Source organism: Tursiops truncatus, chromosome 10, assembly GCF_011762595.2.
Source record: "Tursiops truncatus isolate mTurTru1 chromosome 10, mTurTru1.mat.Y, whole genome shotgun sequence".
In the NCBI taxonomy this organism is placed as follows: domain Eukaryota; kingdom Metazoa; phylum Chordata; class Mammalia; order Artiodactyla; family Delphinidae; genus Tursiops; species Tursiops truncatus.
In genome coordinates this window covers 30,186,934-30,208,388 of record NC_047043.1, presented here as the reverse complement: position 1 = coordinate 30,208,388, position 21,455 = coordinate 30,186,934, and the positions used below count along the sequence as shown (strand labels likewise).

Genomic DNA, 21,455 nt, shown 5'->3' with positions numbered 1-21,455 from the left:
TTCTAGCATCAACATCACGAAGTCATTGGGAAGATAAATGAACTACCAAAGGTAAGGTTCCTGACACAAAGTAGGTGCTCAAAGTATGTTAATTCCTCTCTCCCCTGCTTACAGACCTCTTTTTTAAAATTGATGTATAACTGGCATATAACACATTATTTAATTAACATCACAGTCCCTCTGAAGAAGATTTTAATATAACGCTTATGCTTCAGGATGTGTCCATAATTAGAATCATTTAAAAAATAAATCTAGGTTATTGTCTAAGATAAACATGCCATAAAACCCTGACGTGTCTTGGTAATATCTAATGCAAACCCAGTATGGTGGAGTATAAGACTAGACAGACTGATAATTAGGGACCATGGTCTGGTCTCTGGTCTGTCATAGCATTGCTGAGTGACGTTGGTAAAGTCAGTTTCCCTCTCCAGGCCATCATTTTCCATCTGTAAAATGAGTGGTTGTTTCCAATGATCTTTTTTTTTTTTTTTTTTTTTTTTTGTTTCCAATGATCTTGAAGACCATCTTCCACTCTGACGGTTTATGATTCTACATAACAATTTAATCTTTAAAGAAATTTATTTAAGTCACATTTTCTGAAACTTTCCCTTTATAAATTTTTTTTCTCCCTATACTCACTGCTTAAGGAAATTTTATTTCACTTCAAATTTAGTGTTGTGGAAAGAGTCAGAAAAAGAACCTAAGTATAGAAAAGAAAAAAAAAAAAGAATTACAAATATTAATATTGAGCCATTACGGGGACATCTAGGCTGGTTCGGGACAGACATAAATGACCTTGTTTTATTCTAAATTCAGCTCACTGGCTTATGATGAAAAGTGAAAGGTTATTATATGGACTTACTGGGCAAAACCAGATTTTATAAATAATTACCTGTCAGACTGTTCAAGATAGACAAACATACGCCAGACCAACAAAAACACAGACCTGTCATATTTCTGAGAGAAATGTACGTTGAGTCTTCCTTCTCTGGGACTATAAGGAGATCAGGTAGAATAAAATGAAGGGAAAAAAATCTAAACCCTATATTTTCTGCCTTGTGCATACTTTAAAATGTATAATGTGGGAGAGGAGGAATTTCGATGTGAAAAATCGGCTCCTGAAAATTTTACACATCTATAAGCCTGGCATAGAAACCAAATACAATAAACGCTGTCGTTTTACAAGTTAGGATGTTTACTGCAAGCTTGTAATTTTCCATGATTAGGGATGCCAAGAAAAATAAGAATGATGATAAAAAGAAAAGTTTAATCATACATTTCACCAAGCGCAGATGGAACATCAAAACCCTTTGGCAATTTTTTGATATTATATATCTGCGTTTTTTCGTTCTTGACATGAAGATTTTTTCCAGAAGGACTAACATAGAACAGGTAAGTGATAGTTAACAAATGTGAAAATACGGCACAATCACACTAACTGAGCCTCACTACGATTTGGTCACAGGAGGAAAACCTTGCATGCTTCTCATTTCTGTTTTTATTAATTCTTTACAAAGGCTATCTCAGTGTGTGTAGCAACCATGATAAAAGTAAAATTATACAAAACTCCTAAAGAATTAAAGAAACAACTTCCTCCTTTGCAATTCAAGTTCAATCAAGAACTGTATATAACTGCTATATTTTGGTTCGCTTCGTTACAGTTCCTCGTTTACTGGAGAAAGTACAGATGCCAGAAGGTTAACTCAGCTGCTACCAGCAAGAAACTGCCCAGCCCACATTTCAGTCTAGGTGTTAGTGCTTTGGAGGGAGGAAGCAGATCACTTGGCTCCCCATCCATTGATTCTAAACGCTTTGCTTCTAAATGGGTACAGCCTGTGTGTGAGGGCTGGGCCTGGGGATCGGAGGGACAGGGGAGGGAGAAAAATGAAGATGGGGAAGAGGGCCTACGAGGGGAAAAACACACGATAGGTAGATACTCAGGAAGTTGGGAAGAGGCCATGAAAGTGACACATATACTACACGTGGGGTGAAGGGAAGAGAAGATGGGAACAGACAGTTAGTTCATCAGGCCAATTAGGTCTTTGATTAGTGTGAGTTTGTAAGATGGACATTTGTCTGTAAAATACATGTAGATCTAGACATCAAATGTCAGAAGGCAGAGTTGGTGGGACAGTCCAAGGGGAAAACTGACTGTTCTTTTAATTTTGTTTCCTTTGTCCTAAACCTGGATTACAAAATGCATCAAATAAAACATAGACTAAACACTGAGAAAAAAAAAGTCACTGCTTTTAAGTTATGTGAGCTGAGAGCAGTAAATCTATTCCAAATTAAAAGCTCAAAACTGTGTGATGTGCATTCTTGTCCACCTACACACCATCCCAAACATCCTGCCATTAATTGGCTAAATGGCCCATCTAGTAAACAAGACTAAGCGTTGAGGGGGCTGGAAAAGGGCTGGAGTCAGCCAGTTGATAGTCACAACAAACCAACCCACTCCCAAGGATGCGGAGAAGGTAAACTTGTCTTTTATTTTGCCCAAGGAGGGGAACAGAAATCACCTTAATATAACACTGCCTTTCCTGTTGTCTCAGTCACAGTCACATCAGCAGGCCAGAAAAGCCATCCCATTCCTGCGGTAGGCACTCTGTCAAAGAAAAAGAAATCTGCAGTGAATTATCACATGAAGTCAAACCAGGAAAGGAAGCAAAAGAGCAAACAGAACTTTCTTCCTGTTTTGTAGACTCTGCTGGCTGCAATCTAATAGGGTGCTTAATCTGAACATTTCTGGTGGCAAAGCTCTAGCAGCCACTTTGTTAAAAAGTCAGTGTGGTTAACAAGTGGTTAGTGATTCTATTTTGGGGGAGTGGGAGATACCTAAAATAAGACATCCCATTTTGTTAATTGATTGGGCTTGGTTAGGCCAGAGACATGTTGTGTTGAATCTGTTTGTCCTTTATAAACATGTGCTCTCTATTGGACATGCCCAAGAATCACTTCTAACTAAGTCTCTTAATAGTCTGTAAATTACTGACTCATTATATCCTTCCCAGGCCTAATTTACAGTCTCAGCGAAAAGCTATGGGAACAGATACTAACAGAGCCCCCCCCCCCCCCAAATACGGTGATCTCTAAGCAGTTCTGTACATTACAGACATTACAGAAAACCTGAATCTTACATAATTTTATATACATTCATGTACATATAGATGTATAAATGGATATTCATGATGGGCTAAAAATACTCCCATAAAAGAAAAATGGGAAAATAGATACTAATTGCAATAATGCAATATATTCCAGTAAAGAAAGTAAAATGGTGTGATTTCTCACCCCAAGAGATATATTCTGCATTTCAGAGTCAGAAGAGTTGGGCCATACAGGGCCTCTGTGACTCGTCCTGATTCTCACAATGAGACCCAGAGTGAAGCAGAATTAAAATCCGGGATTTAGGAATAAAACACCCCTTTTCACCACCATAGTTTTCATTATTTAAACTAGGAACAGCAACGTTCAGAGAATTCATAACCCTCAATTAAATGGAATTTTTCTATAATCTGTTTTCAGAAAAATGGAAAAAATGACAAAATCTCATATCAGGGATCTTTTTTTCCTTTAAGCTAGTAACTCTGGGCTGTTCTGGAGTCTGTAAACTTTCGGTCCAATAAATTTACCTTCAGTAGCCATATTATAGGAAATACAGAATAAGCTTTTATGGTTAAGATAATGTTATGAAGGTGCTGAGAGTTTTATTCTAAAAACATGATTATTTTTAATTATACAAAAAAAAAAAAAAAAAAAAAAGGGAAGTGGACCCAAGCTTTTTAGAAAGACTTCTACCACTATGAGGTGAAACAAAAATGGTTTTCCAGATAACTTTCTGTTAATCATAAAATTCAATTAACTTCAAAACCCTTCCCTTCAAATCTCCTGCTTACACAGGATTTACTATGGTTGTCAGGCTTTGGCGCCCTGGCTGAAATTTCATCGGTGGGTTATGCTGTTACACAGTTCACTCCAGATCAGCATAGCAAGGATGAGAAAACAGTGGCAGATTCCAAGTTTCCTTTCTCAGGGATCTCTGGGAGCTCCACCTCACCATTGGACTCTTTGTGCCACAGGGCACTTTCAGATTGAAGCAAACATTCTAACAAAGGCTAGAAAATTCCAGCTCTAGCTCCTAAGATCGTGCACCGGAGAACAGTGGTTAAGTGAGCTCCTTGGAGAGCCACAAATAAGTTGCAGGAACGGATAAGGTGTCTTCCCACAACTACAGGCAGGGGAGCCTCAGGCCTTGAAACAGCCCCTTCCACCACAGCCGCCTTCGAGAGGCTCACGCCAAAGTAATACTTTCAGCTTCTTAACCTTGATATTTTACAGTTTATAACCACAGTGACAACCTTTAACATAACATAATATTGAAAGCACAGGGATGGTTTACATGGAGATAAATGGACCTAGGAATAAAGCTGGGTTCCTCTTAAAGGTAAATGGCTGAGGTGAGCCTTCCTTGAAACAGCAGTCTTGGCTCGGGAGAAGACTGAGTCCTGGCTGAACTCACCTGAGAAATTACCACATTAAATCTTTCCAGGGTGGGCGATATGAAATGGTTTGCTCCAGTATTGAAAAGGTCACTTTTCAAAAATCTAGTCACCTTCACAGATAACTGATTACCATTGTTTGCAAACAAGTAAAAGATGACGGGCTTATTTAATAACACAGACACTCAAGTAGCCAAGTTTAATGAGAAAACCAAAGTTTAGAGCTGACCCAGATTTCTGGAATAAGTTCTTCTAATTCTAAAGTAAAGAAGAAACAAACGAGCATGTGTAATTAGTGAAGAGCAATTTCAGCAAACCAATCCCCTAGGGTCCTCCACCCTGAGTCACTGCTTTTTCCTTTTTATGTATAAAGGATGTATGTTGTCTGTCTGTGTAGGGTAATTATGGGAATGTCCCAAATTTGGCATCCCTTCCAGAGTAAGCAACTTGAAAGGAAGATGGATGAAGACAACTCATCTTTGTGTCAACTGTGAATTTCTCTCTATTTGTGTTGCGAATGCTGAAACTAAATTTAAACATTGCTTGGTGTGAGGGCCTTCCAGAGGCCACGTTCTCATGAAACATTCTGTATTCAACTCACTCTCTACTGTCAGAGCCTATGAACGATTCACAGACACCCCTAGTTAGTAAAACCCAGACCTTGACCAGCAAAAGCCAGGACCTCCCCAACTACTGAAAAGTATAAATTAATCAATAACACAGACCTCGCCCCCCCCAAACCAGCTCTTACTGCTATATACCACTTAAGCTTTACTTCTTACTTAATAGAGCTCTGTTCTCAACTACTGTTGGCTCCTATGTAAATGCATTGAACAGCTCAGATATTTTAGCATCTCCCAAAGTTACCAGCAAAGATGATATATATATATATATTTTAAAGGGCCAATTGTAGTTCTTAGGCTTCTTTTTTTAATTGAGTATCAAGCTAGCTCCCCATTTTTGACATTCTTTTATACATTCAGTTCAAAATTATGACCTTTTACTGGAATCTCAATCTACCTGGATAAACAGACATAGATTCTACTTGCTGCACTGGGCACTGGTGGGGAAATTAACTAATTAAGGGTGTACTTTAAAAATATGGCTTAAAAAAATCATATGGACAATGAACAAGCTAGAGAAAACATTTAAATCCCAAACTGGTTTACTTCTGCTTTTTTATGGTGCATCATAAATTACACATTTTAAGGAATGCAAATTAATATTAAAAAGCAAAAGGTTAATATTTATCTTAAGCAAAAGAAGATAAATATGCTATAAAACATATCCTGCAGTTTGAATATAATTATATATGCGTTATTTATGCCATTAGCCTAATTAGTAAGGCTTTAATTATAGATAAAACCACGCCCCTCAGTTCAGACCTGTATTTTATTCTTACTACCACATTTCCTGATTAATTTTGGCATCACTGAGGCTGAGCTGTTAGGACCAGAGTTAGGACTTTGACCCACCATCCCCAGGATGTACTGTTGCTGCACCCTGAGCTCAAGCCACTACTGTACCCTGTCACCCCCCAGCTTGTGCCACTGCTGTTCTCCCCACCCTGGGGCCCAAATCACTGTGGTAAGCCCCAAGAACTCAGACCCTGGGTCCTTGGAAGATATGCACATGCCTGCACCTCAGACACTGGCACTACCATCACTGCAAGTGCACCTGTGCCCCAGGACCAAGGTAGTTCCACACGTGCCTGATCCTAGAACCCCGGCTCCACTGCCACTGAGTGCCAGCTCACTAAACCTTGTACCAAAATGGATCCCCTTGGCTAGAACTTCCTTTCACAGGCAAAAAAGAAAGACCCCAGCAGCAGCCTCTGCCATCGGGGACCCCAACAGCCCTAGGTATCACTGCCACTTGCAGGACCTCTGCAGTCTGGGCCCCTGCAGTCTTGGCCCAAGTTGACCTCAGCTGATGGAGCTGCACAGAGATTATGCCACTGTGCTTTCCCCAGAATCAGAGCTGCTGAACCCCACCCTGCCAGAGCCCTCACAGACACCTTCAGGTGAAAGTCTTTCCCCTCCAGAGTCAGTCTGAAAAGGCTGGAAGAGTTGACTCCTCCCTCAAATGTGCAAAGCTACTGGAAACGTGGAAAAGCAAGGAAACGTATCACCACCAAAGGAACTCAATAATTTTCTAGTAACTAACCATAAAGAAATGGATATCTGTGAGTTACCTGGAAAAGAATTCAAAATAATTATTTTAAGAAAGCACAGTGAGATTAAGATAACTGACAGACAACTCAATGAACTCAAGAAAACAATGCATGAACAAAATGAGGAATTCAGCAAAGAGACAGAAGTCATAAAAAAGAACTAAACAAAAATTTTGGAACTAAAATGCAAGAGAGAGCTTCAAAAACAGAATCAAGCAGAAGAAAGGATGTGCAAACTTGAAGACAGATTTCTTGATATTATCCATTAAGAGGAGAAAAGAAATAAGAATGAAAAAAGGGTGAAAAAAGTCTGTGTAAAATTAGGGGACACCATTAAGTGAAATAATGCAGTCAGCCCTCTGTATCTACTGATTCCACACCTGCAGATTCAACCAACCAAAAATACTTGGAAAAAAAATTCCAGAAAGTTCCAAAAAGCAAAACTTGAATTTGCTGTGAGCTGGCAACTATTTACATAGCATTTACATTGTATTTACAACTATTTGCATAGCATTTACATTGATTTAGTTATTATATGTAAACTAGAGATGATTTAAAATATATATGGGAGGATTTACAGAGGTCACATGCAAAAACTATGTCATTTTGTATAAGAGACTTGAACATCTGCAAATTTTGGTATCCATGGCGGGTCCTGGAACTAATCCCCCACAGATACTGAGGGATGACTGTATTTGATTTATGGGAGTCCTAGAAGTAGAAGAGCGAGAAAGGGTCAGAAAACTCATGTGAAGAAATAAGTTCTGATATCTGGGGAGAGATATGACCATCCAGAAACATGAAGCTCAGGAATTCCCATATAGATTTAGCCCAAAGAGCTATTCGCTGAGACGTATTATAGTCAAACTCTTAAAAATCACTGACAAAAAGAGAATTTTGAAAGCAGCAAGAGTTTAAAAAGAGTCATCACATACAAGCAAACCCAGATAAGGTTATCAGCAGATTTCTCAGAAGAAACCTTGCAGGCCAGGAGAGAAAGGGATGATATATTCAAAGTGTTCAAAGAAAAAAACCTGCCAATCAAGAACACTTTACCCAGGAAAGTAGTTCCTGTGTAGAGATAAAGACTTTCCCAGACAAACAGAAGCTGAGGGAATTTATCACCACTAGACCTGCCTTACAAGAAATGCTAACTGGAGTTCTTCAAGATGAAACAAAAGGATACAGCAAAAGCAGTTCTAAGAGGCAAGTTTATAGTGATAAATGCCTACGTTAAGAAAAAACGAAGATTTTACGCACCTATGGTCACCTAACCTATGACAAAGGAGGCAAGAATATACAATGGTGAAAAGACAGTCTCTTCAATAAGTGGTGCTGGGAAAACTGGACAGCTATACCTAAAAGAATGAAATTAGAAGACTCCCTAACACCATACACAAAAATAAACTCAAAATGGATTAAAGACCTAATTGTAAGGCTGGACACTATAAAACTCTTAGAGGAAAACATAGGCAGAACACTCTGTGACATACATCACAGCAAGATCCTTTTTGATCCACCTCTTAGAGTAATGAAAATAAAAAGAAAAATAAACAAATGGGACCTAATTAAACTTAAAAGCTTTTGCACAGCAAAGGAAACCATGAACAAAACAAAAAGACAACCCTCAGAATGGGAGAAAATATTTGCAAATGGAACAACTGACAAGGGATTAATCTCCAAAATATACAAAACAGCTCATGCAGCTCAATATAAAGAAAACCCCAAACAATCCGATCAAAAAATGGGCGGAAGATCTAAACAGACATTTCTCCAAAGAAGACATGCACATAGCCGAAAAGCACATGAAAAGATGCTCAACATCAATAATTATTAGAGAAATGCAAAATAAAACTACAATGTGGTATCACCTCACACTGGTCAGAATAACCATCACCAAAAAAATCTATAAACAATAAATGCTGGAGAGGGTGTGGAGAAAAGGGAACCCTCCTACACTGTTGGTGGGAATGTAAATTGGTACAGCCACTATGGACAACAGTACGAAGGTTCCTTAAAAAACTAAAAATAGAATTACCATATGATCCAGTAATCCTGCTCCTGGGCATATACCCTGAGAAAAACATGATTCAAAAAGATACATGCACCCCAATGTTCCTTGCAGCACTATTTACAATAGCCAGGACATGGAAGCAGCCTAAATGTCCATCAACAGAGGAATGGATAAAGAGGATGTGGCACATATATAGAATGGAAGATTGCTCAGCCAGAAAAAAGAAGAAAATAATGCCATTTGCAGCAACATGGATGGACCTAGCGATTATATACTGAGTGAAGTAAGTCAGACACAGAAAGACAAATACCATATGATATCGCTTATATGTGGAATCTAAAAGAAAAGGGTACAAATGAACTTATTTACAAAACAGAAATAGAGTCATGGATGTAGAAAACAAACTTATGGTTACCAGGGGATAAGCAGAGGGAGGGATAGATTGGGAGACTGGGACTGGCGTATACACACACATATACACACTACTACTAAAATAGATAACTAATAAGAACATGCTGTCTAGCACAGGTAACACTCAATACTCTGTAATGACCTATATGGGAAAAGAATCTTAAAAAAAAAAGAGTGGATATATGTATATGTATAACTGAACCACCTTGCTGTACACCTGAAACTAACACCACATTGTAAATCAACTATACGCCAATAAAAATTTTTTTAAAAACGGAAGATTTTAAATAAACCAAACCTTATATATTATATAACCTTATATATTTCAATTATCCCTCAATAAAGCTGGAAAAAAAGGGGGAAAATTTCATTATAGCAGGCCTCAAATTCACTTACAAATACTTCATTCCTCAAAGGCCTAAGACAGAAGATTTGGGTTCTGTTGTCTGAATTCCTATAAATTTGCAGAACTGGATTTTAGCAACTCTTTATTTAGAGTTCCAGCTTGGTGCTTGGTGGTGCTTGCTTGCACTAGCACTTGTGCTTGGAGGTGCAAAGGACACAAGGATAAGTAACACAGTCCCTGCAGTCACTAAAGCTTCCAATTTAATGCTAATGGTTTAACCACCACAAGTAAAATGCATTGAGAGGTCATTTTCAAGGGTAGGAAAGAGAAAAAATAAGACAGCCTTTTTGTTTTCTCTTTTCCTTTTAATCATAATATTTAATTTCGAATAACATTTAAAAGGGCATGAGATTGTATATTTCTTAAAGCGGGGGGCAAATATTAAAAAATACTACAATTTAAAAAAAATGGTTTATGAAGTACAATACTTTCATGTCCATATCTAATTTAGCCTTACCACGACTAGCAAAAAAAAAAAAGGTCTTGTTATTCTCCTTTTTAAAGTGACATGTCTAGTGGGTGATGAGTAGATTTATGATTCAAAACCCAGGGCCGGTACTCTTTTTATTATACCACACTGTCTTACATTAAACAAAAGAAAACAAAAAACCCCCTGAAATCTGACCTAATTTCTTCCATCCTGATTACTATAGATATACATATTCTCCTAGTCCTCATAAACTCAATTCTTGCTAAAGATCACTTGAAGTAGTTAAAATGAACTAGATTAGTCTGGCACAATCCTTCAGAGTGCAAAGACGGGACCTGAATCTAAGTCATCTTCAGTTTGGAGGCACTCTCAACTGGCGCTTATTTTCCAGACTAATTTAAAGAATAGTGTATAATAAAAAACACTGTGCACCCAAATAACTTGGGGCGCTTTACAAAAATAACAGATCCTCTGGCTTCACTTCTTTAAAGTCAATTGGTCTGAGTGGAGTTCGAGTTTGGAATGTTTGAGAAGCAATCCCAGTGACCTGGATGCAGGTGAGGGCTGGGAATGGTGGTGGAATAGGTGAGTACACCATTAACAGGATCCCAACATGGTTTGATCAATAAATGGAACCCTCTCAGAGTCTGTCATGATTATACAGTGAACAATATTTCATAATGGAATCCTAATCTTACCATTTAATTTAATACAGAAGAAACAGAAATTAGGTTTTTGGACCGTGCCTTTTACGCAGACAGCAGACGGGTTACCTGTTACCTCTCACGTTTCTTACTTGTGGGTCATCTGTACACTAGCCATTGTTTTTCTCCTTCCCAGATGCTGGGATGCTGCTGTTAGGCAGCACGGTCCTTCAGACCGCCACACTGCGTTTAATTCCATAATGACAAAGGGATTTGGAAATTGAGCCTACTAAACCAAGTTGAACAAACCTTTTGCTTACATCTAAAATCAAGGAACAATAAAATTTCGGAATTGGAAAGTATCTTTGTGAACTCCTCTAGCCCAATTCCTAATTTAACAAATGAAAAAACCATTGCCCAGGGAGAAAGAGAGACACATCCATGGTCATGTGGAGAGAACCCAGGATGGTTCTCATTCTGCCCAAAGCTGTGTGTTCAGCTTCTCTGACCTTAATGGGGAAAACAGATGTAGGGGAAAAAAATCATTTTTCCAGATAAAGTACCCTTGGGAGCAGAACAAAAGTGAAGAGACTGGGCGAAGGGAGGGACTTCATGATGTCCAAAACAGGACAGCTGAGTAGTTAGAACAAGGCAGCGATCATGAGCTTTTAGTTCTACTTCTGCCTCTTCTGCTATATGATTAGCTCTCCCTTAGAGAATCACCTAATATCCCTGAGTGCCCCAAATTATAATTTTGATAAATGGATGAAACAGCAAACTAATTAAGATAAACTTGGCTGAAAGGTTCTGTGGCAAAAGTATGCACCTTTAGAACCTTCAAGGGAACGACGTACCATTTGTTCATGCTGAAGTCTTACTAAGGCTGTGCTCAGTGTCTGATTTAGGTCCAAGCAAATAATGTGGCCTGCCTAGGTCTGTCTGGAGTTGCCGAATTTGGGTTAAATCCAGTAGAAGAAGGACAAGGAAAAGATTTGGAGCATACATTCACCCTGTCCCAAACTACCGTTAACTCCCAATTAACTAAGTGTAGGGTAGACTCTCTGCATTTTGGATGATTTGTGGGCCACAGGAGCCGCCCTGGTTACCAAGGGCCTGGTGGTTTCCCAAAAGCTCTTTTCCACTCCACAGGGATGAAGAGGGCACAGAGGGCAGAGGTTCTACAGCTACTGGCTTGGCTTTGCTGGAAGGAAAAGGTGAGGGAGGTTGGAGAGTAACCAAAAGCAACAGTCTTTCCCTAGTCCTTACTAATGAAGTTAGCCTAAGTGTTCTATTTGTTGGAACACTCGGTTGGCTGGGGTTGGGAAGGTATGTACATCTCTGCATCTCACGTATAAATGCTGTTCCACAAGGCAGATGAATTAGCCCTCCTCTCTGCCCCAACTCACTCCCAAGTTACGTGAAACCAGCTGTGCTTTTATCTGGCCTTTTTCTACCTCTCTTTCGGTAGCAACATCGGAGACTACACCAAGTTGCCTCAAATTCCACTGCTCCGTAAGCACAAATTCAGCCCTGCCCTCTGTGGGGTCACTGGATTCAGAGTCCAAGCCCTCTCTTGGCTCCTCTATTTGCTGAAGGAGGTGACAGTGCCCTGAGAGACATACTGTTTTGCTTTAATACCATAAATCTTTGGACCTCTGGAGCTTCATATCAAAGCTACGTAATAGCTTTTGAAAAGATAAAATATGCCCCCTTTTCTTGCTGCCCTTGTGTCTGCGTGTGGGCAAGAGATTTAATTACAATGAATAAAACCGAATGGTGGTCTGAGACTCTTAAAATCAAAGTGGGGATCATGGCTGAAATTCATTAGCAAACATAAATACAAATAGGCACATCTTGTTTGTACCAATGCCATGTGACTTTCCCCTTTTTGATAATTTCATTCTAACTCTGATATTTCAGAGAATCTAAATTGAACCATATGATGTATAGCATTGTAACATGCAAAGCTCTTCATTAAACATTTTCCTTTTTTGTGTACTTCCGCATGTTATAAATATCCAGTGAAAATCATGGAGGGCAGCTTGTCAGACAGCAGAGCCTTGATTTAAGACAGTGGAGGGAGCCCTGCCCTTTAATAAGAGGTCTTCTCTGGCTGGCAGAATAGGAAAAAGACATAGCATTAACTCCCGTTCTATTCCAAGTAACTGGAGCCTATAAATCTTGAGGAACGTGTCATTTTATGCATGCTTTTCTCTAAGTCTGTATCATATTCTTCTTATAAGTTATTTCAGGATTCTGAATATAAACATCTCTAAATGAAAATTTAATTATTAAAAATTACCATTTCTAATTGCCCAAGTCATTGCAATCAAATTATATGAGAGATGTATTAACTTCTTGTTGTTGCTGAGAAAAATAATTATGTGGTTGATACAAATAGCATTGCATTTTAGAGAAAAGGTTTTTGTGAATGTCATTTTTAGCAACTTTACATGAGTCTAACTAAAAGTGTGCCATTTCTATGTTTAAACTATTCTTTCCATGATATTGTATGCACTTAAATACATCTGTGGTAATAATAATTTAATGGCAATAATATTAAACTTTTCTTCAGCTACCTATACTGTAAACAACACAGATGTCCGAACTGTTCCAAGCTGCAAGCACATATAAGTATATGTATAAACAGTGCCAAACTGGCAGGAGTTAGTAATCAAAATCTCCATTTTTGGGGGGGCAGTTTAGTATAACAACAGTTAATTCTCATTTTTCTTGTTTGACCCAAAGCTCTCCAGAAGGCAGAAAGTTGCTATTATTATTATTATTTTTTTGCGGTATGCGGGCCCCTCACTGTTGTGGCCTCTCCCGTTGCGGAGCACAGGCTCCGGACGCGCAGGCTCAGCGGCCACGGCTCACGGGCCCAGCCACTCCGCGGCATGTGGGATCTTCCCAGACCGGGGCATGAACCCGTGTCCCCTGCATCGGCAGGCGGACTCTCAACCACTGCGCCACCAGGGAAGCCCCAGGAAGTTGCTATTTTATTTATCTCTGTATGTCCAGGGTGCAACCCAATGCACAGCACCTAAGTAGGTGCTCAATAAACAAACATCTAACGAATGAATGCATTTGACTTGCAAGTACCTTAGTTCCCTCCGGACAACGAGAAATGCTAACATGTGTTCACCATGAGAGCAGGAGCTGGGGTATTCTCAGCTTTGAAAAATTAGGTTTAGACCACACACTTATCATTTCACCAGATAACCGTCAGCAGCAATTGTTAAGAAAAATAAATTAGTGACCTTAATAATTCAATCATAAGCAATGCAGCAAAGCAAAGGGTTACTCTGATGTTAGTTCACAGCTCCCAATGGGAGCATTTCTGGGCTTCTCATTACTCTTTTCTGCCAAGAGTAAAAACTTCTGCATCTATGGAGCCAACTGCATTGTTTGCCAGAAAAAAAAAATCCAAGTCATCTAAAACAACACTGTTAAATTGTTTTGTGGCATCTAAACATTTTAAGTTCCAATATTCTGTTACTGAAAAGTTTATAGTAGTATAAAATAATTTTTTAACAATCGTGGTTGGGTGGCAATGTTACTCAATTGTATTTCCTATTTTCAAAGTTGTCAACAATGATACAATAAAAATTAAAAGAAAATACTGCCTCAATGGCCTTTGCCACGTCAAAAAATACAACATGAGAATAAGAACACGAATAGCAACAGCTGTTTACCCATGGTCAAGACACCAATTTAGAAGAGTAAATAAATTATAATTAAGATATTTAAGAATTTTTGGAAGACAGTGAATAATAAAATTATGACACAGAACTATCAGGACACAGTAGTTAATATCAATCACTGAGGTAGCCACCTGAGAAGGTGTATTTCTGTATGAAGCTACTGTCATTCATTCATTCATTTAATAATATAGGCTGTGAGGTGCAGTGGTGATCACAGCAGTGATCACAGAAGCGGTTCCTACCCTTCATATGTTGAACAGTCTAGTGGGGGAGACATACTGAATAAGAAATGACAAAAGTAATGGGAATTACAAAGTGAGAATAGAGTGTAATGGGACCATATAAGGGGATAGTTGAGGTGGGTGGTGGTGATCAAGGAGGCTTCTTGAAAGAAAAGACACTCAGCTGAGGCCCGAGTTGGGGATGGGAGGGGAATGCGTAGCAGGACAGAAAAATGTTCTAGGTAAGACCCAGAGGAGAGAGAGCCTGACTTATCCTATTCCCAAATGCCAGTCTACAGGCTATGCTTGTCACAATAAATATTAAATCCAAGACACCAACCCACATCATTTACCACTGAAGGGTTTATCAAAATTCAGGCAAGAAATGCTCATGTTATATAAACATTCAACCGGTTCTTTTGAATCATTACTTTAGAGCCTGATATAAACTCCTTATATTAAATTAGAATAACCGGAGGACTTCTCATTTCTGAGGTAGCACGTAAGAGGCTTGGAAGGTGCCGCTCTGTCCTAACAAGTAAAAGTTGAACAAACAGAAAAATCAAAAATTCTTCTTAGCTCCAAAGGGGAAGCGAAATGACAGGGAAAACCAATGCCCTTAAAATCAGAGAGACAGACAGGCAAATACAGAGAGTCACAACGTAATGGAGCACAAATCTATAAGCAAAAACCTCTATGGGGACCAGTGCTGGGGTAGGGAAAACTGAACTGTAACTGACAAACTGCTAGGTCTGTAGTGTGGACAAACCTGGGAGATAAAACTCCAGGGGGACTCAATCATGGGGGATGGGGAAGGGGACCACACTCTTCGGAGTTTTACCTCCTGGAGCTCTACCAGGTTCTCAAAGTGAGTATCACAGAAAACTCTCCTCATGCTTTGGGCAGGGAGAGGGGTAAAAAGCATTTTGAAATACACCAAAGCATACTGTTATCTTAACAAGGTCTACCTACAGGAGGAACTGTTTAACCAGAGCTTAACCTGCAGAGGTTTTCTAAGAGCCTACCTGACCTGGGAAAAGGCAAATACCCAACTTCAGTCCACTGTAGCCACCTTGACTAACAGGCTGGTGGGTGGGACACTAAGAAGCACTTGTGAAGGTCACAGTTCAGAGGCACAGGCTCACTGAAAGACTAAGACCTAATCATAGTTGTATAGAATGCGTCCCCTCCTCCCACATCTTACCACCATATTAATAAAGACCTATTTATAGTTGTTCCTTTTACCCAGTATATCATGTCTGGGTATTAAGACAAAATTACAAGGTATATTATAAGGCAAAAAACAGTTTGAAAAGACACAGCAAGCATCAGAACCAGACCCATTTATGACAGGTATGTTGGAATTAACAGACTGGGAATTTATAACAACTATGATTAGGATGCTAAAGGCTCTAATGGATACAGTAAACAGCATGCAAGAACAGATGGGCAATGTAAGCAAAGAGATGGAAATTTTAAGAAAAAATCAAAAAGAAATGCTAGAGATAAAAAACCACTGTAACAGAAATGAAGAATGCCTCTGATGGGTTTTGGGTTTGTTAGTAGACTGGATATGGCTGAGGAAATAAACTCTGAGCTTGAGGATACTGCACTATAAACCTCCAAAACTGAAAAGCAAAGAGTAAAAAGACTGGAAAAAAAGAACAGAATATCCAAGAATTCTTCTCTAGGAACCTCCAAAACTGAAAAGCAAAGAGTGAAAAAACCAGAAAAGATGGAATAAAATATCCCCAAACTGTAAGATAGCTACAAATAGTATAACATATGTAAAATGGGAATACCAGAAGAAGAAAAAGAGAAAGGAACAGAAGAAATATTTTAAAAAACAACATCTGAGAATTTTCCCAAATTAATGTCAGACACCAAACCACAGATCCAGGGAGCTCCGAGACACCAAACAGAATAAATACAAAAACCAAACTACACCTAGGCATATCATATTCAAACTACAGAAAAATGAAAAAAATTAAAAGATGCCAGAGAAAAATAACACCTTACCTATAAAGGAGCAAAGACAAAAATCACACCTAACTTCTCCGAAACCATGTAAGCAAGCAAAAAGTGGCGTGAAATATTTAAAGTGCTGAGAGAAAAAATCCACCAACCCAGAATTCTGTACTCTGTGATGTAATCATTTAAAGGTGAAGGAGAAATAAAGATTTTCTCAGACAAACAAAAATTGAGGGAAGTTTTTTTTTTTGCTAGTAGCCCTGCTTGCAGGAAAATGTTAAAGGAAGTTCATTAGATATAGTTCAGAAACCTGGATATACATAAAAAAAGGAAGACCACTGGAGGAGGAATAAGTGAAGGTAAAATAAAAACTTTTATTCTTAATTGATCTAATAGATAATGGTTTGTTCAAAATAATAGTAATAATGTATTCAATTACATTGCATATATACCCATGTTTCTGTATATTTATGTATAAGTGAAACGAATTGCAGTAACAATAGAAGGGACAGGAGGAAGGAATCAATATTATTTTGTTCTTATAAGGTACTAATAGTACCTGGGAAGTGGTAAAGTATTACTGGAAAGTGGACTTTGATTAGAGGTCAATGTAAATTGATACAGCCACTATGGAGAACAGTAGGGAGGTTCCTTAGAAAACTAAAAATAGCATTACCAGATGACCCAGCAATCCCACTACTGGGCATATACCCAGAGAAAACCATAATTCAAAAAGACACATGCACCCCAATGTTCACTGCAGCACTATTTACAATAGCCAGGTCATGGAAGCAACCTAAATGCCCAATGACAGACGAATGGATAAAGAAGATGTGGTATATATATATATATATATATATATATATATATATATATATAAAATGGTATATTACTCAGCCACAAAAAGGAACACAATTGGGTCATTTGTAGAGATGTGGATGAATCTACAGACTTTCATAGAGAGTGAAGTAAGGCAGAAAGAGAAAAACAAATATCATACATTAACGCATATATGTGGAACCTAGAAAAATGCTACAGATGAACCTGTTTGAAGGACAGAAATTGAGACACAGATTCAGAGAACAAATGTATGGACACCAAGGGGGGAAAGCAGAGGGGGTAGTGGTGGTGGTGCTGTGATGAATTGGGAGATTGGGATTGACATATATACACTAATATGTATAAAATGGATAACTAATAAGAACCTGCTTTGTAAAAAAAAAAGAAACCCACTTTAAATATAAAGACACATATAAATTAAAAGCAAATGGAGAAAGATGTGCCATGCTAACACTAATCAAAAGAAAGCTGGAGTAGCTATATTAAACTCAGACAGAGCCAACTTTACAGCAAGAAAGATATCAGAGACAGAAGGCCATCACATAATGATAAGGGGTCAATTTCCCAAGATGATGTAACAATCCTCAACAGATATATGGCTAACAATACAGCATCAAAATACATGAAGCAAGAAGTGACAGAACTTCATGGAGAAGAGATGAACCCACTATTGTAGCTGGAGACTTCAACACCCCTCTGAGAAACAAACAGGTCCAGCAGGCACAAAATCACTAAAGACATGGAACTCTACAAAATCACCATTTAAGTGGACATAATGGACGTCTTTAGACTATTCATCGAACAATCATAGATTATAAATTCTTCTCAAGCTCACATGGGACAGTCATCAAAATAGACCACATTTGAGGGCATAAGACATATCCTAACAAATTTAAAAGAATGAAAATCATACAATGTCAGACCATAATGGAATTAAACCAGAAATCAATACTGGAAAGATAGCTGGAAAATCCCAAGGTATTTGTAAGTTAAACAACACACTTCTAAACAACATATGGGTCAAAGAAGCAATCTTAAGAGAAATTTTAAAATATTTTGAACTAAGTAAAACTGAAAACATAACACCTCATAACATTGTGGCATGCAGCAAAAGCAATGTCTAGAAGAAAATTTAAAGCACTGAATGCACATATTAGAAAATAAGGAAGATCTAAAGTCATTCATTTAAGCTTCCACACTAGGAAACAAGAAAAAAAAGAGCAAATTAAGAATAGAAATAATAAGATGCAGAAAACCTCAATAAATTACTAGCAAACTGAATCCAACAATACATTAAAATACATGATTACACCATGATCAAGTGGGATTTATCCCAGGGATACAAGGATTTTTCAGTATCTGCAAATCAATCAGTGTGATTCATCACATTAACAAATTGAAGAATAAAAACCATATGATCATCTCAATAGATGCAGGAAAAGCTTTTGATAAAATTCAACATTCATTTATGATAAAAACTCTCCAGAAAATGGGCATACAGGGAACATACCTCAACATAATAAAGGCCATATGTGACAAACCCACAGCTAACATCATACTGAACAGCGAAAAGCTGAAAGCATTCCCTCTAAGATCAGGAACAAGACAAGGATGCCCACTCTTGCCACTTTTATTCAACATAGTTTTGGAAGTCTTAGCCACAGCAATCAGAGAAGAAAAAGAAATAAAAGGAATCCAAATTGGAAAGGAAGTAGTAAAACTGTCACTGTTTGCAGATGACATGATACTATACAGAGAAAATCCTAAAGACGCCAAGAAAAAACTAGTAGAGCTCACCAATGAATTCGGTAAAGTTGCAGGATACAAAATTAATATACAGAAATCTGTTGCATTTCTATACACTAACAACAAAATATCAGAATGAGAAATTAAGGAAACAATCCCATTTACTATCACACCAAAAAGGATAAAATACCTAGGAATAACCCTACCTAAGGAGTCAAAAGACTTGTACTCTGAAAACTATAAGACACTGATGAAAGAAACTGAAGACCACCAAAACAGATGGAAAGATATCCTGTGTTCTTGGATTGGACCTAAATATTGTTAAAATGACCATACCACCCAAGGCAATCTACAGATTCAATGCAATCCCTATCAAATTACCAATGGCATTTTTCACAGAACAGGAACTAAAAATTTAAAATTTGTATGGAAACACAAAAGACCCTGAATAGCCAAAACAATCTTGAGAAAGAACGGAGCTGGAGGAATCATGCTCCCTGACTTCAGACTATACTACAAAGCTATACCATAATCAAAACAGTATGGTACTGGCACAAAAAAAGACACAGATCAATGGAACAGAATAGAAAGCCCAGAAATAAATCCAAGCACGTATGGTCAATTAAGCTATGCCAAAGGAGGCAAGGATATGCAATGGAGAAAAGACAGTCTCTTCAGTGAGTGGTGCTGGGAAAACTGGACAGCTACATGTGAAAGAATGAAATTAGAACATTCTCTAACACCATATACAGAAACAAACTCAAAATGGATTAAAGACCTAAATGTAAGACTGGATACTCCTAGAAGAAAATAAAGGCAAAACACTCTGACATAAATTGCAGCAACATATTTTTCTGGATTCATCTCCTAGAGTAATGGAAACAAAATAAAAAATAAACAAATGGGACCTAATTAAACTTAAAAGTTTTTGCACAGCAAAGGAAACCATACACAAAACAAAAAGACAACCTATGGAATGAGAGAAAATATTTGAGAAATGATGTGACCAACAAGAGATTAATTTCCAAAATACACAAACAGCTTATACAGCTCATTATCAAAAAAACAAACAACCCAGTCAAAAAATGGGCAGATCTAAATAGATATTTTTCCAAAGAAGACATAGAGATGGCCAACAGGCATATGAAAAGATGCTCAACACTGCTAATTATTAGAGAAATGCAAATCAAAACTACAATCAAAACTTACACCAGTCAGAATGGCCATCATCAAAAAGTCTACAAATGATAAATGCTGGAAGGGGTGTGGAGAAAAGGAAATCCTCCTACACTGTTGGTGGGAATGTAAATTGGTGTAGCCACCATGAAGAACAGTATAGAGGTTCCTTAAAAAACTAAAAATAGGGCTTCTCTGGTGGCACAGTGGTTGGGAGTCCGCCTGCCGATGCAGGGGGTGCAGGTTCGTGCCCTGGTCTGGGATGATCCCACGTGCTGCAGAGCAGCTGGGCCCGTGAGCTGTGGCCGCTGAGCCTGCACGTCCGGAGCCTGTGCTCTGTGACGGGAGAGGCCACAGCGGTGAGAGGCACGCGTACCGCAAAAAAAAAAAACAAACAAAAAAAACTAAAAATAGAGTTGCTATATGATCCAGAAATCCCACTCCTGGGTATACATCTGGAAAAGGAGAAAACTTTAATGGAAAAGATACATGCACCCCAATGTTCACAGCAGCACTATTTACAGTAGCCAAGACATGGAAGCAACCTGAAGGTCCACTGACAGATGAATGGATAAAGAAGATGTGGCACATATATACAATGGAATACTACTCAGCCATAAAAAAGAATGAAATCATGTCATTTGCAGCAACATGGATGGACCCAGAGATTATCATACTAAGTGAGGTAAGTCAGACAGAGAAAGACAACTGTCATATGATATCACTTATATGTGGAACCTAAAAAAAATGATACAAATGAACTTATTTACAAAACAGAACTAGACTCACAGACATAGAAAACAAACTTACGGTTACCAAAGGCAAAAGAGGAGAGAGTTAAATTAGGAATCTGAGATTAACAGATACACACCACTAAATATAAAATAGATAAACAACAAGGATTTATTGTACAGTACAGGGAACTACATTCAATATCTTGTAATAACCTATAACGGAAAAGAATCTGAAAAAGAATGTAACTGGATCACTTTGCTGCGTACCTGAAAAACACTGTAAATCAACTATACGTCAATTAAAAAAGTATAAAAAAACTAAACTGCTGTGTACTGACTGACAATGACAGGCATGCCTCCTCCATGCCTTTGTGTCTCCTTCCCTAATTAAGTGTTCTTGAGGCACTATGAACACATTTTTGTACATATTATACACCTCTATTTCTGTGACAGAGTTGTTTTAATGGAATTTGCCACAGACATTTT

The 21,455-nt window shown here is 38.2% G+C and overlaps 1 protein-coding gene across 7 annotated transcripts in view; it reads right to left on the bottom strand.

The window, feature by feature from the left end:
• The window catches only part of SUPT3H (SPT3 homolog, SAGA and STAGA complex component), a 447,741-nt gene that overhangs the window by 23,184 nt on the left and 403,102 nt on the right, over positions 1-21,455 (bottom strand). For 5 of the 7 annotated variants that reach the window (XM_073810671.1, XM_019949878.3, XM_019949882.3 and 2 more), the window contains one exon: positions 1,248-2,605. In XM_073810671.1, the coding sequence (XP_073666772.1) occupies positions 2,564-2,605 (42 nt within the window). In that variant the 3' untranslated portion in view covers positions 1,248-2,563. Of the gene's footprint in view, positions 1-1,247; positions 2,606-21,455 lie in introns of those variants that run through there. The other 2 variants (XM_073810670.1, XM_019949881.3) reach the window with 1 other exon arrangement.